The 23,143-nt window shown below is 40.9% G+C and overlaps 1 protein-coding gene across 1 annotated transcript in view; it reads right to left on the bottom strand.

Annotated features, from left to right (window-relative positions):
- Positions 1-23,143, bottom strand: part of LOC149443738 (dynein axonemal heavy chain 5-like) — a 291,780-nt gene that overhangs the window by 126,861 nt on the left and 141,776 nt on the right. The window contains exons 42-47 of the mRNA XM_089655345.1: positions 22,290-22,514; positions 19,568-19,676; positions 17,470-17,597; positions 13,016-13,084; positions 10,607-10,705; positions 3,145-3,282 (exon numbers count right to left, since the gene is read on the bottom strand). Of these exons, the coding sequence (XP_089511471.1) occupies positions 3,145-3,282; positions 10,607-10,705; positions 13,016-13,084; positions 17,470-17,597; positions 19,568-19,676; positions 22,290-22,514 (768 nt within the window). The remainder of the gene's footprint in view (positions 1-3,144; positions 3,283-10,606; positions 10,706-13,015; positions 13,085-17,469; positions 17,598-19,567; positions 19,677-22,289; positions 22,515-23,143) is intronic.

Raw genomic sequence — 23,143 nt, 5'->3', positions numbered from 1 at the left:
GGGTAGCCTGCTTAGACAGGAGAGGACTGATTTCAGTACTTTTTGGATTGATAAACCTATTTGGGACCCACAATTCAAAGGTTCTGAGAGACTTTGGGTGGGAAAGAGGCTCCTGATGCTTGTCTTGCACCTCGAAATAGATAGGAACCCCAAGCGTGGGATTGAGATACTGGCCGTGAACATTTTTGTGTGGTCTTCATTATACTGGACTATGGACTGTTTGCCTTTATTTCGATGTAGGCTATTTGTGTTTTCTTGTTTTTGAGAGACCAATAAAGATTGTTTACTTTTACAAGCAGCTGCCTGGTGATCTTGGGCCCTCCATATTACAATTGGAGCTTGAAAGCAAGAAATCCAGCCATACAAGTCGCCTGAAGTAAAAACTGACATTTAAAGAGCTAGTGCCCATTTTTGCGTGTCCTGGGTCTGAGCAGCACAGACATTGCAGACCTTTGAGGGTGGCATGGAGGAGGTGGCCAAAGCCCTGGTGCAAGCTAGAGTTGCCAAGCAGCAGGCCTCCATTGAAGACAACAGCCATGAGGAAGCTCAGGCATGCAAGAACCAGACCCTGGAATTAATGTTACAGGCTCGGCAGACTCAGGCAGAGCAGTTGAAGGTGCACAGGAAGTCTATCCAGGCTCAGCTGGACATACTATCTGATCGGCTGAAGGGTGTTGGTGTTCCTAGCAACCCAGTGAGTGTGAGGGATAGCAATTTTTACAAAAGCTTACTCCCAGTGACGATGCCCCCCCCTTCCTCCATAGTAATGTGAAAGCCTTCCAGACCATGTTTGAGCATATAGTCAAGAGAAGAGTGGCCTCAGGGCCAGTGGGCCTGTTAATGTCGGGGAACCACAGAAGCCGTTATATGATCTACAGGAAGTCGATGCCAAAGACTATGCAAAGCTCTAGGGGGAGATCTTAGCCCCCTTTCGGGTGACTGTGGCTGTTCAGGCCCAGCAGATGCATTGCTGGAATTATTGCTCTGGACAGTCACCATCATCCCAAATGCACAACCTCTTACAGCTGGACACAATGTGGTTGAAGCCTGAGAAGGTAACGGACCACAGATCATGGAATGGGTTGTCATGGACCACTACCTGTGGGCACTACCTAGTGAGCTGCAGCATTGGGTTAGTCACAGGGAACCTCAGACAACGGACCAACTGGTAAAGATGGTGTCACGGACTGCCTGCTCCTCTTCTGCCCCCCACCCCCCTGGTGACTGTGTCTTCCCTGTGTCCCCTCACCCTCTTCTCATCCTGTCGCAGCCTTTGAAGATAGGCTGCACAGGATGAGAAGTGTCACCTCACCTCCCCTGCCCCTTGTCAGCTCCTCACATCCTGAAGCAGCCTTTGCAGACAGGCTGCGCAGGATGGGAGGAAAGTGACCTCTGCGGTGGAACTCACACCCCTCCTGGCCATATACCCTGTGTCCCCTCACCCTCTTCTCATCCTGCCACAGCCTTTGAAGACAGGCTGTGCAGAATGGGAGGAAAGTGACCCCTGCGGCGGAACTTACACCTCTCCCCGCCATATAGCCGGGAGAGGGGTGACCCCCCCACCAGGGGATTCCGGCACGGGGCCGCCGACCTGTTGCCGCGCACCCCCTGGCGGGAGCAGCGCGGGCACGAGGCTTCCCGTGCCCTGCACCAGCCAGAGACAAAGGCTGTGCTCTCGAGAGTGTGGCCCGTGTCAAGGGGGCATGCCTCGTTGCCCGGCAATGCGGCGCTGGGCCGGATGTTACCAGGAGTGTCCTGCCCGGCCTTAAGAAGGCTGGCGCAGGACTCTGGGACTCTGGGCTCAGGCCAGAGTCCCGCAGCCAACCCCGCTGAGCATTCTGCATAATACTCCAGGGAGATTTGAGGACTATTACCCGCTGGGCACTCTGCATACTACTCCGATCAATTATGCTCAATCTGCAGATCCTGCGGGGATCGTTGGCTTGCTTTACAACTTACCTTTTCATGGAGAGATCAGTTAACCCCGTATAGGTTGCAAGCGGACGATCCCAGCAGGATGGATCTGCGGATTGAGGAGGATAATGGATCGGACTCTGATCCATTATGCTCAATCCGCAGATCCGATCCATCCTGCGGGGATCGTCGGCTTGCTTTACAACTTACCTTTTCGTAGAGGGGGTCCAGTGTCACCACGTGCAATAGGTGTCACCAGGTGCGGCGCGCCTAGGGATGCCCCTGTATGTATGAGTGTAAGTTAGGGACCTTAGATTGTATGCTCCTTATGGGTTAGGGACTGATGTGAATGTATATATGTAAAGCACTCAGGGGTGTATTTACCACAAGGCAAACAAGGCATTTGCCTAGGGCGTCATTTTTCAGGGGGGCAGCACTGCCACCCAGAAGAAGGGATGGAAGAAGGGACACATGCGGCATGGGGAGCAGGTGGGACCCAAGAGAGGCTGCGGGCTGCTTGATGGTACATGCACAGCCCGACTCTTGTTCCCAGCGACGTCTGGAGCTGCAAAAATGAGTGTCTTTCTCTTTAGCGCCGGGTTGGGGGGTGGTTTGCCAGTGTTATGGGGGAGGTGGTAGTGGAAGCCTCTCTTGGGGGGGGGGGGGGGGTGGCAGGGATGTTGTTGATCAATGTCAGGCTCTCTCTGTGGGCAAGGGGGGAGGAGGGATTTTTGTGTTGCCTAGGGCAGCACAAAGCCTTGATACGCCACTGAAAGCACTGCATAGATTGATGGTGCTATGAAATAAATAATTAGGTCTGTAGTTCTTGGAAGCATTACATATCTTGAACATTTTGTGTTTGTTTGGTCATGTCAGGGCCAGCATTTGAGACCCCCTTTAGCTCATCAGTTGACGATCACTGATCTAGACATTTGGTTTCAGTTTTGGCTAACCAGTATATTCGTATGTATCCAATCACCCACTAGATGGTGCTAATAGCTTTCAATAATGTAATTACAACACAACCTCAGTGAGGGTAAGATTACGTAATATAGAAATGCAAACAATTCCTCTGTAATGGTATGAGAAAACACAGCCACTGATCACACTGGCTTTTACTGAGGAACAAAAATCAGTTCAATTGTCAGGCAGTAGAAAGACCAGATAAGGAAATGGTGGCTGCAAAGAATCTTTGATAGCATGATCCCTTCTCAGTAAACACTTCCAGACCTTGCATCCATCTTGTAAAGTGATGTTAGGTAGCCCGGCATTGAATGAGTCATAAAGGGCCCGTGCATTGTGCATGAAGACAGAGACGGCCTGCTCAGGGAGGAGGTGAAAATCATCAAAACAGCTCCAGCATCCATCCTACAAAATACATGGAAAATACGTTCATCCTGTTGCAGTTATACTGGCATGTTACATTTCATTAAACTGGGATTCTAAAGGCAGAGCAAAACAGGAGACCACTAAAAACAAGCCATGTGTTATTTACCACAGTTTTGGTTTAGGCATTCAATCACACTCTTTTGGGACCAACGTTCACCACATCATTTTCTATGCTCAAAACTGAGCAAACACGTGACTCTGGGGTTTATGCAGGCCTTAGACGGTTCAAATATCGGCCGATTTTTCGTCCGAAAAACAAAACATCATTCGTTCTGTAATCTGATGTTGCCACCAATGATTTCCAAAATCGGACGTTTTTCATGAATTTTCCAACAAGATGAGGAGGAACCACGGAAATCAGCCGATGCCATTGCCCCACTAACAGAATCGGCCGATTATTCTTTCGGACGAACCGTTTATGGCCTGCATTATTTATTAAAGCTGGTTCATTCAGAATCTGGTTCAGCTGTGCATAGTAGCCAATCAGGTTCTAACTTCAGCTTGTTCAATTAAGCTTTAGTAATAAAACCTGTAAGCTGATTGGTTTCTATGCAGAAGTGCACGAGATACTGAGTGCACCAGCTTTAGTAAATAAACCGCACCATGTCGAACCTAACTTCTTAATTAACCACTTCAACGCCACCCTATAGCAGAAATACTGCTACAGGGTGGCACGGGTGCACAAAATTGCGTATATATACTTGATTTTGCTGTTCCGGGTAGGGGGCATGCACGTGCCCCTACCCGCGCCGCCATTCGGCTGTCAATCATGGGGTCCCAGCCGGTAATTACCTACCAGCACTTGGCAGTCTCCGAGGGTTTCCGAACTGTATGTAAAAAAAACAGATCTCTCCCTGTCAGCTCCTGCACACTGCTTTGTATGGCTCTGCATAGCAGAACCATACAAAGCAGTGTGCTTACAGTGAAACACACACATAGCCCCCATAGGAAAACAGCATACAGTTAACCCTTTGATTGCCCCACATGTTAACCCCTTCCTGCCCAAATGACAATGAGATGATCTAATAATGAAAGTTTGTTGTAGCAGTTTTGTATCACCTTTGCCCCTGCACTATCAACCACTATGCGGCTCCTCCTTCCTCACCTTTTTCCCCCTTCCCCTCAAAAAAAAACAATCACCCACAAGTTAACCCCTTCCTGCCCAGTGTCATTCGTACAGTGTCAATGCATTTTATTAGCACTGATCACTGTTTTGGTGTCACTGTGGATGTCAGTGACACCAAGTCAATCCCCCCCCCAGTGTCAGAACGCCTGCCGCAGTCCCGCTATAAGTCGCTGACTAGTGAAAAAATAAAATTCCAGTATATATACCACCATTTGTAAATGCTATAACTTTCATGTAAACCAATTAATTTACACTTATTGGGATTTTTTTCTTACCAAAGACATGCAGCAGAATAAATTTTGGCCTAAATTTATGACGAAATTAGATTTTTTAATTTTTTTACTGTACATGTTTACTAGCAAAACGTCAAAAATATTGTTTTTTTCTCAAAATTGTCAGTCTTTTTTCTTTTACAGCGCAAAAAAATTAAAAACGCACAGGCGATCAAATACCACCAAAAGAAAGCTCTATTCGTGGGAAAAAAGGATGTAAATTTCATTTGGGTGCAGTGTTGCATGACCGTGCAATTGTCAGTTAGTAACACAGCACTGTATTGCAAAAAATGGCCTGGTCAGGAAGGGGGGTAAATCCTCTGGAGGGCAAGTGGTTAGTTAAGCTTTAGCAATAAAATCTGGAAGCTGATTGGTTTCTATGCAGAAGTGCACGAGATTCTGAGTGAAGCAGCTTTAGTAAATAAATCCCACCATGTCACGTCTAACTTCTCAAGAAAAAAATCACTAGTGCTATCTACTGTACACCTGATTGATTCATAGGATTCTGCAACTGTCTGAAGATTGTTTGCACCAATAAATATTACCCTTCAACCTCACCAAATAAATTAAGGATAGAAGGAACTAATAAAAAGTGTCTGAGAAAAACTTGGCGGAGGGGGATTTACTAAAACTGGTGCAATCAGAATCTGGTTCAGCTGTGCATGGTAGCCAATCAGCTTCTAACTTCAGCTTATTCAATTAAACCTTGACAATAAAACCTGGAAGTTGATTGGTTACTATGTAGAGATGCACAAGATTCTGTGTGCACCCGTTTCAGTAAATATTCAATAAATTCTATATCAGTTGCTCAAAATCAACTTTTCAGACTTCATGCACACTGGGCTTCAAAAAAAACACAGGTTCCCTCAGCAGGAAAAAACGCAGACATAGAGCATTTTTTAACAGCTTAGGCGAGTTTAGGAGAGTTTAGTGTTTTTTCTGCCAGAAAGCTCCACTCAAAAACGCAAAACAAAGCGTTTTTTTCCCTGCCTCTAAATGTTGAGCTTAAAATATGCTTCTAATCATTCTAATGTGCATGGACACAGGATACACTGAGCTGCTTCTACAGGCAAAACACAAACCTCCTGCAGAAGCAGAGATTTTTAAACAAGTGTGCATGGAGCCTAAATATTCATTTTCTAAGCAGTATAGAAAAAAATAAAAGAAAGAAGTTTATTGGTTGCCACGAGCAATGGTATGAATTGAGAACTGGATGTGTTTTATTCATTTCCCTTGCCTTTCTTCTAAAGCAGGGGAGAAGTATGATCTTAGCTTTTAACCACTTTAAGGTGTCCTTTTATGACACAGAGAATAGCTGCGATTCAACGGATCTCAGCTATTCTCTGGTCATTCACAGTTTATGACACTCAGGAGATCATGTCAGCCCTTCTCTGGAGATCTGTGTTCTCCCTTCAGATTCTCCAGCCCAGAGCTGGAGAATCAGAGGGACCGAAAACTAAGCAGAGATAATTTACCTCTGCTTAGTAAACTGATCTTTTACTATAATCTCGTGAGATTATAGTAAAATGAGCCGTTTTTCAGAGTTTGTAGACCATTCTCCAGCGTTTGGAGACCGTTCTCCCTTCGTTCGGAGAACTGCTTCATAAACTGCATTCACAGGAGAACTGTGTTCTCCGAGAATGCCGGAGAACTGAGCAGCGATCTATTACCGCTGGTTCACAAACGGACACCTAAGTCCAGACACTTTTACCCCCTCCCTGTCCAGGCCAATTTTCAGCTTTCAGTGCTATCACACTTTGAATGACAATTGCGCGGTCATGCAACACTGTACCCATATGAATTTTTTTGAGACAGATAAAACTTTATTTTGGTGGTATTTATTCACCACTGGGATTTTTTTTTCTATATAAATAAAAAAAGTCCAAACATTTTGAAAAAAAAGTGTTTTTCTTATAACATTTTGCAAATAAATAATATTTCTTCATAAATCTTGGCCAAAATGTATTCAGCTATCTTTTTAGAAAAAAGATAACCCAAATTAGTTTATAACCAAAAATTATAATTTTTCAAAAAAATTCTACATTTTTATTTTATTTTTTTATATTATTATTTATGTTTTTTTTTTAACGTACTGTCACCTTAGCAGTACAGTGTCACCATAGTGACACTGCACTACTTGTGGGGGTGATGAAGATTTTTTTTTCTTACACTGATTACTTTTACACCCTTAAAGGCTGTAAAAGCAATAATTTCTCCTTCACTCTGGCTGCATTCTTGCAGCCATTGAGAAATACTGTGAAGCTGTGATTTGTCACAGCTAGTCACATGGTACAAGGCTGTTGTGAATAGTCTTGTACCATGTGATCTCTGTGATCAGTCACAAATTTAACAAGTAGTAAGCAATGATGTCAGTGGCTTACTAATATTCATGTGATCACTGATTGGCCAATCAGTGATCACATGATCGGGACCTCACACAGAGGTCCCGTACAGAGATCGTTGTTCCACTGTGTCCGGATCGCAGTGCCGCGTGCTCCCAGGTAGCATGCACAGGCAGGGAAGTTGGAGGACATTTATAAATGGCCACCCACTCCTGCACTGCTCCCATCTGGCCATTTATGTACATGGGCCAGACGGGAAGTGGTTAAACAAAGACTAGCTAAACTGAATTTATTCACCATATAAACAAATGAGATCAGAGTAGTTAGGATCACCTTTTGTGAAAACATAATTTTTTTTTTAAACTTAATAAAAAGTTATTTCATATAAGGTTATCACAAAAAAAAGGGGCAGTCTGTGTACCTGGAGAGAACAAGGTATAACCTCCCTGTACAGAAAGGTTTCTTTACAGTAAGAGCTGTAAAAATGTGGACTAGTCTTCTAGAGGAGCTATTCCTAGCCAACTCAGTACATTGTTTTAAAAAGGACTGAATGGTTTCTAACTGCAGAAGATACTATTGGCTATTAAATCTATAGAAAATAACACTGTAGAAGCTGATCCAAGCAGTATACCATTGCCTTTGGGAACCTGGAAGGAGTTTTTCCCATGTTAGAGCAAATATCATGTGTTGCAAGGTTTTGCCAGTCTTTAAATTAAGGTACTGAAGATGCAAGGTTTTTATTTATCTTTGATTGGACTTGATGGATACGTGTCTGTTTTCAAATTGGTGCACACTTTATCAAGGAATTTGCCTTCCTATGCATCAACTGCAGGTTTAAGGTTCTAACAATGTATGTTGTTTTATTTGTTTTTTAAGCAATGGATATGTCTTGATGTAACTATATTACTAAAGTACTGAACCTGTGATATTCCCTCTTTTCAGAATGTGAACAAAGACAGATGGCAAAACAGTGCTCTACCTGTATATTTACACAGTGATTGAATAAATATGAATATTTGCAGTATGCCTTATATCTCACCTTTGAACACAATAAATAGGTTGTGCTGTTTAATGAACAGAAAGGTAGGCTGTCTGCAGTATTCATGCACCAAGCTCGATTTATTAGGTTACAACTGTCATTTTAGTGCCAAATTATAAAATAAAAACTTAAATGAGAACTATAGCCCCCCCCCCCCATTAAAAAGTATGTGCTGCAGCACTTAATAATAGGTGCCTCTGACCCTCTGTTGTGGAGGCGTGGCTACCATCATTGTCACTGCAGATTCCCAAGCCTGTAGCCTATCAATCAGCAACTGGCCACAGCAAGACCTGAATGTTAATTTCTGCATTGACAGCACTGACTGTGACTGTGCTGCCAAAACCACTCCACTGTAAGCTGCAGTGCCTGGTAAAACACAAATGATCTTAGAAAACCAGCAGACCCACAGGTACAATTGCAGTTCCTCAGCCTCCGCCCCTTAGGAGTGGACACCCTATTATCCACTGTTCTCACCATCCTCTCACTTTGTATTACATCTAATTTGTCATTTAAAGGGGCTCATATGAGGTTTAGCTGATGCCTGTACCCAATTGCTCTGTTCACTTTATTCTATGTCAATCCTTGCTTGGAACATGTTCTCTATTTTTTTTTGTTTGTCTTCTTAACCACTAGCCTACCGGGCACTTATACCCCCTTCCTGCCCAGGCCAATTTCCAGCTTTCAGCGCTGTCACACTTTGAATGACAATTGCGCGGTTATGCAACACTGTACCCATATGACATTTGTATCATTTTTTTTTAGACAGATAGAGCTTTATTTTGGTGGTATTTAATCACCTCTGGGTTTTTTATTTTTTCTTAAAAAAAACAAAAAACAGTGAAAATTTTGAAAAAAAAAAAGTTTCTTAGTTTTTGTTATAAAATTTTGTAAATAAGTGATTTTTCTCCTTCACTGATGTGCGCTAATGAGGCTGTTGTGATGGGCACTGAAAGGCTGCACTGATGGACACTGGTAGGTGGCACCGATGGGCACTGATGAGGAGGCACTGGTAGGTGGCATTGATGGGCATTGACAGGCATCATTGATGGGCACTGAAAGGCAGCACACATATATGGCACTGATAGGCGGCACTGACTGGCACTGATAGACGGTACTGACTGGCACTGTTAGGTGGCACTGACTGGCACTGTTAGGCGGCACTGACGGGCACTGTTAGGCAGCACTGATGGGCACTGTTAGGCAGCACTGACGGGCACTGATAGGCGGCACTGACTGCCACTGATAGGCAGCACTGACTGGCACTGATAGGTGGCACTGACTGGCATTGATAGGTGGCACTGACTGGCACTTATGGGTGACACTGAAAGGCAGCTCAGATTGGCACTGATACGTGGCATTGATGTGCACTGGTAGGCACTGATATGTGGCATTGATGTGGCACTGATGGGCACTGGCAGGTGGCATGGATGAGCACTGACAGCTGGCACTGATGGACACTGACAGGTGGCACTGCTGGGGCTACACAAATCATCAGGGCACACTGATCATCAGTGACCTGATGATCAGTGTACATGTTCCCTCTGAGGGATGCCGATTACTGGCTCTCCTCTCCTCTGTCAGCGTGACAGCTCGTGAGGAGAGAAATGCCGATAACCGGCATTTCCCTATTTACATGAGATCAGCTATGATTGGACACAGCTGATCACATGACTGAACCAACATCTCCGGCTATTTACATTGATCGGTGATCCTACCGATCACCGTGCTGCGCGCTCCCAGAGCCGCGCATGCGCAGTTAGAATGGGACCATGTCATATGACGTCCAACCAGAACGAGAGAACCACCTTGTGCCCGTCATTGTACTATATGGCGGGCGGGAGGTGGTTAACTCAAGCAATGTTAACTGATGACATTATATGTGTTCCAGATTTATACCCCGTCAGAAATACGGGCATTTACTGAGTTGTATACATGATCCGAATATAACTTGTATATGTTACCATTCTGCTTTATTTCTCAATAAAATTGTTTTTGGGAAAAAAAAAAAACATAGTAACTGGATTTGCAAATTGGTTAGACTGTCATATTGGTGCCATCAGTTGTATGTTAAAGTAGGAGAGTCAAATTCCACCTACAACATTTGACTTAGCTTTTAAACATAGAGCAAGGAGAGGTTAGATTCTCCTCCTGTTTGACTTTTTTATGGTCCATGCTCCCACCCGGCACATTCCCTATAGCTAAATTCCCTGTTCCCTTCTCTGGAGTGCATTCTTCATGTCTAAATTGTAAATACCAAAACTGTCCAGATCTGTCTGCTTCTTTTAGAAACTCAGACCTGACTTATGAAAGTCTAACCTATGCATACCACTTACTTGCCCCACTGCATTTCTATGGTGGATAGGATAGTCCATTTTGCTGCAGTTCATATTTACATGCAGTCAGGGTTGAAAATCAAACTAAAAAAAGCATTACACTAAATATAAGTTTGCATTGTACTTTTCATATAGCAGATTTTTTCTACTGACAAATTAACTCTCTTTTCTTAGTAAAAATCTTAACTTACAAGAGCAGTTCCTTTTAAAATTCTCCCAAGTGCAGATAAGTCTGTTGTTGGAGAACACGTGAAGAGAAAAACAAAATTCCCCAATAAATATGACAGGCCCTAGTGATAAAAGAAAAAGGAAAAAAGAAACTATTATTTATATACAGTGACAATTGTATACACATTGTAAACATTGTAATTGCTCTAATTCATCCCAAAGGTATTCTATCAGGTTGAGGTCAGGTCAGTCAAGTTCCTCCACCCCAAACTCGCCCATCCATGTCTTTATGGACCTTGCTTTGTGCACTGGTGAATAATCATGTTGGAGCAGGAAGGGGCCATCCTCAAACTGTTCCCACAAAGTTGGGAACGTGAAATTGTCCAAAATGCCTTAAGAGTTCCCTTCACTGAAACTAAGGGGCCAAGCACAACCTCTGAAAACAATCCCACACCATAATCCCCCCTTCACCAAACTTTACACTTGGCACAGTGCAGTCAGGCAAGTACTGTTCTCCTGGCAACTGCCAAACCCAGACACGTCCATTGGATTGCCAGACAGAGCAACGAGATTCGTCACTCCAGAGAACACGTCTCCACTGCTCTAGAGTCCAGTGGTGGCGAGCTTTACATCACTGCATCCGACGCTTTGCATTGCACTTGGTGATGTAAGGCTTGGATGCAGCTGCTCGGCCATGGAAACCCATTCCATGAAGCTCTCTACACACTGTTGTTGTGCTAATCGGAAGGCCACATGGAGTTTGGAGGTCTTTAGCTATTGACTCTGCAGACAGTTGGCAACTTCTGTGCACTGTGCGCTTCAGCATGCACTGACCCCGCTCTATCATTTTATGTGGCCTACCACTTCATGACTGAGTTGCTGTTGTTCCCAGTTGCTTCCACTTTGTTACAATACCACTAACAGTTGACCGTGCAGTATTTGGTAGTAAGGAAATTTCATGGATGGACTTATTGCACGGGTGGCAACCTACCACGGTACCACGCTTGAATTCACTGAGCTCCTGAGAGTGACCCATTCTTTCACAAATGTTTGTAGAAGCAGTCTGCATGCCTAGGTGCTTGATTTTATACACCTGTGGCCATGGAGGTGATTGGAACACCTGAATCCAATGATATATATATATATATATATATATATATACTTTACATTCACATCAGTTCCTAACCCTCAAGGAGTATACAATCTAAGGTCCCTAACACACACACACACACACACATATATGTTAATTGAAATGTTTTTTGCCATCCGAAGTTCCAAATTTGAGAAGAATTGAGCTACTGAGAGGTGCATTATGAGCCCCTCACTGTGGTCCATGGGACATTGCTTTCACCCATGAATTTATCGTCAAAGAATAAGAAAACAGAACTAATGATTTAAAGCTGTACTTTATAAAATACACAACTAAATACTGCTCTGTAATCATTAATACATACTGTAATTAGATGTACAGTATATTGAAAATGTAGGCAGTGCAAGTACCTGGTTTTGACTTGGTATCAGCCTTCATTGCAGGGATCAGACTGAGGGAGGCAGAATCAGTACAAGGAGCCAATCAGGGCTGCTGCATTGCAACGGGCATGCTAAGTGTAAGTACACTGTTTTGCCTTGGTATCTGCCTTCATGGCAGGGATTGGATTGAGGGAGGCAGAAGCAGCAGAAGGAGCCAATCACTTACAAGCAAGGTGTCATCGACATCCGCTCCGTGAGGATGTCGATGACGAAAAGCTTAGGGCGGTACCTTTGGATGTGACGTTAAGAACGTTCCTGGTCTGCTTGCACGTTGCATGTGCATGTTTAGCTGGGTCTGAGTCGCTTGTATTCATTACACACGATGTTTATTCTGGTGTCAGTCTGGACACCTTGCTTGTAGGTGCATTTCTTCATTAAAGTTTGATGTTTTTTAAACATACTGCACCATGATTGTTCATTTTTTTCTTTCGAGTGACGGTCTGATCATCTCTCAGTTTGGATACTAAATCATCTTTGGAGTGGATTTTCAGCTTTGCAGCACATCATCCGTTGGAGTTCATCCCTCATTTCTTCAGTGTTGCTGTCACCATATTATTCATTGCTCCCAGAGTAACAAGTGCTATATGCTGGCTTGTTTAACAAGCAGCATATTACTCTGGTGAGTTCTATTTAACCATTTTTGGTGGTGGATTCACTTGGTGATTAATTATTTTGGACATTATTGATTATTTGAACTTTTGGACTTTTTCGTCTTTGCTGGAATATACTTTGATTTAAAACATTGTATTATTTTGTCACATTTTTTGTTACACTTTTGTATGTATTTAAGCGCAACCTATTTTTTTGAAGTTTTGCATATCCTATAAGTTTATAGGCTAGGTTCTGCAGCTTACTGTTGTCTTATACAATTTCCGTGGCGCTGGTTCTTTACTTATACATACCTTGACTGTTTCAGTTTTACCAACTCCAGGATCTCCTTGGAGGACCACCCCATTCCTCTGCTGTAAAATCTATAGCAAATAACAAATAGAGAAGCACACGATTGAAAACACATGAATTTCACTAATGTGTTACACCCACCAGCAAGTTCTCCAAGAACTAGCTGCTCGTTGGCCTATTATCATTAGGTGACGTTTGTATCTTGACAGTAGCTAAATGCCAGTAATCTGAATTTGAAAAAGTTGAAATATTTCCTGCAGATAGTTGTGGGTTGTAAATTAATTTAGCTGCGTTTAGGTGTGTCAGCATTTTCAGGCATATTTTTCCCCAATACCCTATTCTTGGGGGGGATGTTATACTCTAGAATCCTACTCTTCCTCTTTGTAGGTATTTTTCTGAGCAAAGAGAACAGACTGTGCAATTGAAATCGAGTACAGAGCTGGTGCTTACCTTTGTGTTGCTGCTTGAGAGGAGAAGAAGATCGAGGGTGAGTGCACATGGAAATTGCATGGGAACAGGGCACCTGTTCCTGTGTGTTGTGTGGTTTGAAAGCCCATTCATTTAAATGGGCTGCAACTTGCCCTGGAACATGGAAAAAGCAGTGCATGCACAACGCACACACCAAGCCACAATGAGTTAAGTTTAGTACCCTGCATTTGTGATCTGCATTTGGGTCACCCAAATGCAGAACACAAGGACAGTGCAATCACCTTCAGTGATGTAAATGTACACAGAACATGCCTTTTCCACATTTTTGGTGTGATCCAGTTCCAAGGCCGAGAAAGGGGCAGAAAGAGAGGCAAACAAAGTGAAGATGGGTACATCCCCTAATATCCCAACATCTAAAAACTAGGGGATATTTTGTCCTGATGTATGAGGAAATTTAAACCTATCCTGATAAATTTTACAACTTTACCAGAATATCAGTGTCCAATGTTAACAGCTCACTAACTCTTTTCAGTTCATGTCTGCAAAGAATGAATACCAACATTAGGAAAAATATGAGCCAGACATTCAGGAAGAAAAGGGGAAGTACGTCATTTTCTGCTGCTAAACGCACTACAGCTATCTGCAGCTAAACACAATGCATGTTTATCCACTTGCCTACTGGGCAATTTTACCCCCTTCCTCCCCAGACCAATTTTCAGCTTTCAGCGCTGTCACACTTTGAATGACAATTATGCGGTCATGCAACACTGTACCCAAACTAAATGTTTATCATTATTTTGAGACAGATAGCGCTTTCTTTTGGTGGTATTTGATCACCACTGGGGTTTTTATTTTTTGCTAAACAAACTAAAAATGACCAAAAATTTTGAAAAAACAAAAGTTTTTCTTAGTTCCTGTTATAAAATTTTGTAAATAAGTAATTTTTATCCTTCACTGATGGGCACTGATAAGCTGCATTGATGGTCACGGATGAGACTGCAATAATAAGTGGCACTGCTGGGCAGCACTGATGGGCACTGTTAGCCGGCACTGATGGGAACTCATAGGTGGCACTGATGGGCACTGTTAGGCGGTACTGATGGGCATTGTTAGGCAGCAATGATGGGCAATGATAAGTGGCACTGATGGGCACTATTAGGTGGCACTGATGGGCACTGTTAGGCGGCACGTATGGGCAGCACTGATGGGCACTGAATCAACTGATGATCACTGATTCAAATGATGTGCACTGACTGCCAGCACAGATGGGCACTGATGGGCACTATTGGCCGCACTGATGGGGCTACACTGATCACCAGGACACTGATGATCAGTGCCCCAGTGATCAGTGTAGATGTTCCCCTGCGAAATGCAGCTTAACGACTCTCCTCTTCTCACGCGCTGTAGCCTTGTTTTGGCCATAGCGCTGTTGGGAACTGCTTAACTGCAGAAAGGAACAAAAAGTCAACTCTGGATGCCATACTTTTCTTCTTTTCCTAAATGCAGCTAAACTGTATGCAACTAAACGGTGCTAATCATTTTGTATGAATAACATGATTAGGTGTATTGTGTGAATCCATCTGCTTTTTAAAAAGTCTTCTAAACGCAGCTAAACTCTGAAATTTAAATGCTCCTGAGAAGGTAGCCTAATATATGACAGCAAAGAATGAAGAGTAATCCAAAGCAAACACTACGCACTGCTTTCATTGCATGGCAAAGCTGAAGCTACTAATAGTTGAATCCTGGTTCGCTGTTTTTGGTTGTTACACACCAGTGCTCTGTGCACTATGGTCTTAAATAATGTAGATTTTAGACAGTTTAATGATAATATATTAATGAATCAATACTCTATAGCTTCCCACAGAAAAGTCAAACTTACACCCTTGAAAGTGCAAATAACATAAACCTTTTCAATAATCCATAAATACCCTCTCCCACAATCCCACACCGCTCTTAAATTGTCCACACCACAGTCCACAGTCAAAATCCAAAAATAAAATAAAATAAAACAAAAACAACAATATTCCAAATGTGGATAATAATAAGTGTTGATGTAATAGATTGAGATATACCTGTCTATCGGTTCCCTGTGTATTATGGGAATAATTGCTTATATTCTATATTCTGAGCCGTCCTGTTGATAATTTAAGGCATCGGCATGATGCCCATAGTTAAAATGGCGGCGGGGCATTTTTGCCAGTAGTTTAACTGGATAAGAGGAACCGCCGCATGGACGTCTGGATCCCTTATGAAAAAGTCGGAAGTGACGAAACGTGTCAGGGTCGTGACGTCGGACGCTGAGCCGGAAGGAGCAGCGCGGCCATTTTTGAATTACTCACAACAGTGAACGGACTAGAGCGAGGATGGACGGTATATTCTAAGATGTAAGTTTATTGAATAAAAGTGTGAATTACTTTTTACTCTACTGAGTCTGCTCCTATTTCCCTGCGAGGAACGGGGACCCTGGTACCTATGACCTATGGATGTATGAAAAAAAGGGATCCCATTGTGTACTCCTGAGAGGAAGACGCACCTCCTAGGAAGGTTATCTTGTGGCATAAAGGAATCCTAAATGCTTTGACTTACAGCAAGAGGGTAATTGCATTTTATCCCCTAAGCAGAGTGTGGCACTGTATTTGGCACTACTGTCACGGATCATTGTGTCACGGATCACACTGTGTGGTTTACTGATATTTTCACGGTTGCAGTGCTGTCTCACTGGACCACTAGTGATATGGTGGATGCACTTTAATTTAATTTACATATATGTTCTTTATCACTAGTGTGACTGCATGTTATTACTAACAGTAATTTTGTATCAAGGATAATGCACTATATTGTATTCTGTTTTTTTGAGGGTCCTGTGGATTGAGCGGGAAGATTTGGACACATTTGGAATATTATTGTTTTTGTTTTATTTTATTTTATTTTTGGATTTTGACTTTGGACTGTGGACTGTGGTGTGGACAATTTAAGAGCGGTGTGGGATTGTGGGAGAGGGTATTTATGGATTATTGAAAAGGTTTATGTTAATGATAATATATGACGTAACAAAGAAAATAATTATTTGTGCAGTCATGAGATGGATGGACTGTAAGTAATAAATATTACATTGGTGAATTGCCAGTGATAAAATAATTAATTGGAACAATTAACATGTTGCTTATAAAATATGTATGATTTGTTACGCCTAAAATATAAATAATCCCCATGTTGTCATGCATGTGTCTTCAGGGTAAAAAAATATTGTGTTTTCTTACTACTCAGCTACAAGCCAGCTGACAATAGGGATCATTTATCAATGTCCTTTTAGAACACGCTTTATACATGACTCAACTTGGGGCACTTTTCCATTGCATTAATTTACATATCAATTAAAAGAAAAAACTGTCAAAATGTCCTGCTAATATTTTGGATTTAATGTCTGTATAAACATAGCTTTATTACATGAAGTAATAGAAAAGGAACTTTGCATTTACAGCCATCTGTTTGAAAATATTGCAGAAATCAGTTTTTCAAATTAGACATATAAATTGTTGTGGTCTAACCGAAAAAAAAAAAAAATCATGAAAAATGTACAAACTGCCTATTGCATATCTAGATCACTGTTATACTTTAGTCTAAATAAGGTCTAATATAATAAATAGTAATATAAGATGTTTCAGGTAATATTTATAAACATGTATATATTTTTTTCATATATGCGCAATCATTTTAATTTTGATATATGTAACAGTCAGTATGGTATTATGCAATATAACGATCAATATATTACATGAAAAAAAAATAGACATTTCATTGAGGCTAGGTGTATTTCTTTATAGTATATTACAGTAGAACTTAGAATAGGCAAAAGTGGGGACAAACAACGGACAAGACAAGAAACAAACTTCTGACAAAGGATGCAAATTACAGACATAGATTTGGCCTCATTATGGATATAGACAGGAAGGAAAAACCCCAAAAATGAAGTGTAATCAAAGTATTGATGAACATATGTGCTTTTCAAGACAACCATAGCATTTACCTGGGATATTTTAAGGAAACATTTCTCTGTTACAGGATTCATAATGAAAGGGTTTGTTGCTCCATAGAATTCACATCCATAAACATACTGAGCATCCAATATTTTCAGCTCATGCCTTAGTGATCCATCTGCAATTGATACATTTTTTTTTTATTGATATAAGCCAATACAGGAGATTTAACCTCTTAAACCACTTAACCTTTCCATTCCTCTAACGTTACTCTTCCTCTACAACTTAAAATAAAGGGTTACACTAAACATAACCTCAAAAGCAAAATACAAACCTTTCAGTTTTAGGCTGAATTAATTTTTTTTTACTTTTATTAAAATTCATCCCTATGAACTGATAAAAAGCACACCCTCAGCCTCTCAGGGCCATTAGCCCAACCCCCAAGGACATCGTCCCCCCCTTCCCTATTTACTCCTCCATAACCTGTTCTCCTTTTACTCTCTTCACCTTCTTTATAGTATTCTTCTGTCCCTATCTCTTATATATTACTTTAGGCACCCATGGTCCTCCATGTGTACATACACTATGGTCACTTGTACTTAGACGTGTTTAATGTAACTTTCATCTACCAGCCACCACCTGATTTGTGTTTTATGTATACAGAGTATCTAAATCTCCTATTCCTGATTGGTTTCACCTGAACAGTACTCTGCTACTGGATATTTCTCTGTACGATTATTTATTATACTACCTTACTGCGCTATGTAATATGTATTAAAGGTTGTGGTATGGATCTTTGGATGCTATGTTTGTAGGCTGTTATTTTTTACTGAACAAGTAGGTTAAGTGGATCCTGTCTAAATCAGCCCTAGTATGTGTATGTATGAATGTAAGTTAGGGGCCTTGGGTTGTACACCCCTTGAGGGTTAGGGACTGATGTGAATGTACAACATATATGTAAAGCGCTGCCTAAATTGACAGCGCTATATAAGTACTTGTAATAAATAAATAAATAATAATTTAAAAAATCATACCAAAGATGCAGCAGGTTTTTTTTTTTAATGCACCACACCTATTACATATCAAAACACGAAAGTATGAATGCATCCTAACACTTAAATCCTCACCTAGCAATTACCCTAACCCTAATACATAATCCTTAATCTAAACCTATCTCTAAAAAATCTCCCTTCAGCTCCCCTAAACTAAGGCTTACACTTAACATATGCCCCCTCCCCCCTAAACTTACCGCTAAATGTAACCCTTAACTTCTAAACCATGGGTGTAGCAACTGCAATAGTAGCCCACAAGAATGCTAATAGGTATAGGCGTCTGAGGAAACAAAATCTGACTCCCAGCTTTATCATGCACAAAAGAAGGGGTAGGTGGGGATTCGGAGTCCATTTATCGTACTGTTTCTTATATGTGTTGTTAATGAATATATAGAGGCATCCAGTGCTGCTGTTAGAAACCACGGGGCCCCCTACAACCAACATGACAGCCCCCTCCCCTCAAAAAAAACACAGCTTACTATGCATAGTAATGAATGAAAACAGTGAGTGATCAATACCGATCACAATCACTCGTTGTATTAATTCAGGAAAGAAAGGGTCTAGTAAATGTGACATATTTACTAGACCCTTCCCTCACTCTCCATCCTTAAGGATCCTATTGAGTGCTTGCAGCTGCCAGTGGGAAGGAGATGAGGGAAGCCAGCAACACTTTGGGAGCTGGGCCCACAGGGGGGCTGGGCAGCAGGGGGAAACATATGGTGTACAGGGAAGGTGATGGGTGCGACAGGGGGTCAATTACTGGAACTCATCCACTATATTGCTCTCTCTGCAGCAGCTGAAAGCCAACACGAGGGAAAGGAGAATAAGCCAGCTTTTAGCTGCTGCAGAGGGAGCCATACAGGCAATCTGACTCTAAACCTAAAACCTAATTATTAACCTAGTAAGCTCCAAAAAATGTGTAAAAACATAATGATCCATTGATCACTGCTTTTAGATTTCACTTAGAATTAATCAAATTAATCCCCCCCCCCATTAAAACTTTTCATAGCAAGAATCTCCCCTTTCATGTGTATTGTTTTTGTAATGTTATACAAATTTACTTCATGAAGCATTACTTATGTATAGAGCAACTTACTGTTTTCTTTAAGATAAAACCGAATCATTTTTCTGCAATCAAAATCTACAACTTCTCTGACTTTGTGTGAGAACACAGTATCCATAACATCACGAAGATACAGCACTTGCTGAAGAAGAAAAAAGTAAATTAGATGGTGCAGTCCAGATGTGACCATTTTTACATACACAAGATTCGCACAGCATGCAAACAGTAGTGCAGTTAGAGGGAGAAGGATTAGAACTTCTTTTAGTCTCTTTTTTGTCTGTGTCCCTCATGGAAAGGATTTCCCCTCATCTGGGTGGTCAACCAGAGAGAAAGAGGAGCAATCTTCACAATGATGACAGACATTATTTTTAGTATACTGTGGTGGCGTTAAAAGCTTTGTCAGGTAAACATTGCTTTCTGCATCATCTTTGGGGAGATCTCCCATCATTTTATTTTATGGTCAATCAGACATAAGCGCATGAGAGTCTTCCTATAGCTGGGAGGAACATAAAGAGCCCTGACAGAGGTTCTGTTTCTAATGCTATCCAAGGAAAAAAAAAACACCCTCAGTGGGTGTGTTTCTTTTACAGTATCCTTAAACAAGAGATGATCACTACCCATCTGATTTGGGCATCAGAAGCTTCCATCAGATTTTGTCAACTGATGAATCTTGGTATTGTAAACAGAAGTGTTGAGTATTTTTTGGCAGATTGCTAACACTTTCCCAATTTGTGAGTAGTACAACCTTGCTGCTCCTTCCCACCCGCATTGACCTAAACATGCACACTCAGACAAGTCGTTCATACATATTTATGTCTTGATACATTTTTGTTTTATTAAAATACATTTTTTATCAACAATGTTTTGTTATTGAATTTGCAAGATATAAGCCAATACAGGAGATTTAACCTCTTAAACCACTTAACCTTTCCATTCCTCTAATGTTACTCTTCCTCTACAACTTAAAATAAAGGGTTACACTAAACATAACCTCAAAAGAAAAATACAAACCTCTCAGTTTTAGACTGAATTAATTTTTTTTTATTTTTATTAAAATTCATCCCTATGAACTGATAAAGAGCACACCCTCAGCCAGATTGCTAACACTTTCCCAATTTGTGAGTAGTACAACCTTGCTGCTCCTTCCCACCCGCATTGACCTAAACATGCACACTCAGACAAGTCGTTCATACATATTTATGTCTTGTTTACGGGAAACAATATCTTGAGGTTGAATAATGTCTGTATTTCTTAACACTATTTACAATCTCTATCCAGCCTCAGGGAAACTATATAAACCACAGTATATGCTTGTAAAGCAGCAATGCCAAGCATGACAGTTGGCAATAATTCTTGAGGTACATGATCACCTGAAGCACTTACTGCTGTGCCTGGATGTTTTACAATCTATTAAAAACTCTTTTTTATTCATTGATTGTTTCTTTCTCTACACAGAAAACTAAGATCTCTTCAAAGAATATACACTGCATCTAAACAACAGTCATGTCAGGGAGAAAAATCACAGCAGGTCTCATTGGAGCCCCAAACTTAACTAACATGTTCAGATGTCCTCAACCATCATATTTGTAAGGATCTGGCCAGTTTACTGAAAATGTGGTAGTAGATATACTGTCAAAATAAGTTATTGTAAATAGTAACAGCACTCTGAAAAATTCACATAGGGGTATATCACAGAAATGTGAGACCATTCGTAACATAAGTTAACAGATGGTTCACGTTAATCATGATCCTTTTTTTTTTTTTTTTAAGAATTTAGCTTCACAAGGGATAGTAAAAGATATCAACAAAAACAGCATCGGTTAAATAACCCTCAATATATTTGGCAGATTTCAAAACAAATTTTGGATTCCTAAAATAAATGTATGGCACTGTCTTAAAACCACGATCTATAATACATTGTTTTACTGCCCTGTTTATACTGTAAAATTAGGTTGCTCATTATGTATTCTGGTTTGCATTGATTAATATAATTAATGTTCCAGTAAATATCCTAATGTTTATAACTAAATATTAGGGAGGATACACTTCACTTCTTGTCCCTGTGACCATAGGTGTAGAATTCAGAAGAGTTGTTCCCACTGGGCCTTAAAGACATGGACAGTTGTAATAATAACTTGATAAAAGAGTAGAATCCTTGAAAAATAGTGTTTTCTTGCAGTCTATGTCCTCATAGGAGATATTTACCTTCACCTTCAGTGCCAATGGCAGAATGCAAAATAAAAAAGGTTTATCACTTGGGCCTGGAGTTGAGTTTTAATGGAGAAGGGGACCACTAATAAACCAAAAGTTGCAAAAAGGGGGCAGCATGTTTTTCACATAAGTGGGACACCCTTCCCTAGGATAACTATATTACATGTATAGTCCTCCTATTAATGGTAGGTTGTGCAAGCATTTTGTAAACATTATTGCTGGCTCAAAAAGCACGTTGGCTATCTGCGTAAAATATTTGTGGTAGCCTCTGGCTAAATTTGCTTCTACCATTTCTGATTGAAAATGGTAATCCCCTATTAGGGGTTCAAACACTAAAGCTGGTCGTACATTGTACAATTTTCTTATTGAATTTCCTTTAGATTTACCTTCAACCTTGTAGTGCAAGGACCTGCCTGATTGCATACAATTTGAAAGTATTTAGATTTTACTTCATATTATATTGTTTGAGTAAATCTAAGGAAAAATTGTACAATAAAATTGTATAATATACAGCCAACCTTACTCATCAGTGCTGTTAGTATACCATGATTATATTTTCCAGCTTCAGCCTCTGAGCTTGGGATACTGGCTCTTCCATATTCTTCCAGTATCCTCTTGAAGTGAAAGTGGAAAGCTTCATTGCTAATGTGGAGTATTTTTTAAGGAGTCGAGATTGTGCTTTACGATCTTGTCTGAACTCAGCGATTGAACTTTCAAAGTCTCTTGTCCACAGGTAAAGCAGACCAAGTACTGCTACCTGAGTAGGATACTGGAAAAAAGCATAATAACGTCAGAATTACATACTTTTGCTAAGATTGCACATCATATTCTCAAGCACAGTATTCATTCAACTGTGTACATTTTGCTTGTCAATTCAGTTTAGTCATGTTACTTACTTATATTCTCTGCCACTTTTTACATAGCACATTTAATCATTCATATCAGTCCATGCCTCTGAAAAAGATTATAGTCTAATCCCCCTTCTATGATGTGACACATGAGGACACAGTAAGGTGAATTTATTTGTAGAATTAGATTGGTCAATTTGAGATTAATCCCTTTAAACCACCAGTGCATTTTTTGCACTTTGGGAAGGAGCTCTACAACCCAGAAGAAACCCAAAGGTTCAAATTGAAAAATCCAGGTTCTTAAAAAGGCTCACACCAAGGAACAGTGCTGCAAGGCAAGAGTGCTTCCATTTTGTCTATAGGTCTTTTCATATTATTTTTTCCGTAACTCTGAGAAGAAAACTACTTAATGTTCTTGAAAAAGCAGAAAAAACGATTATGTGTTACTGACATAAGTAGAATAATTTTAAACATGTGTGTGACCACTCCTCCACATAAACATGTTAAGCTGTCAGTAGTTGGGATGGGCATGGCATGGCTTTCACTGACA

This window comes from Staurois parvus, unplaced genomic scaffold, assembly GCF_062004578.1.
Source record: "Staurois parvus isolate SC_StPar_1 unplaced genomic scaffold, SC_StPar_1.0 ptg000834l, whole genome shotgun sequence".
Lineage (NCBI taxonomy): Eukaryota > Metazoa > Chordata > Amphibia > Anura > Ranidae > Staurois > Staurois parvus.
The sequence above is the reverse complement of the archived record's forward strand: the minus strand, read 5'-3'. Positions and strand labels throughout refer to the sequence as shown.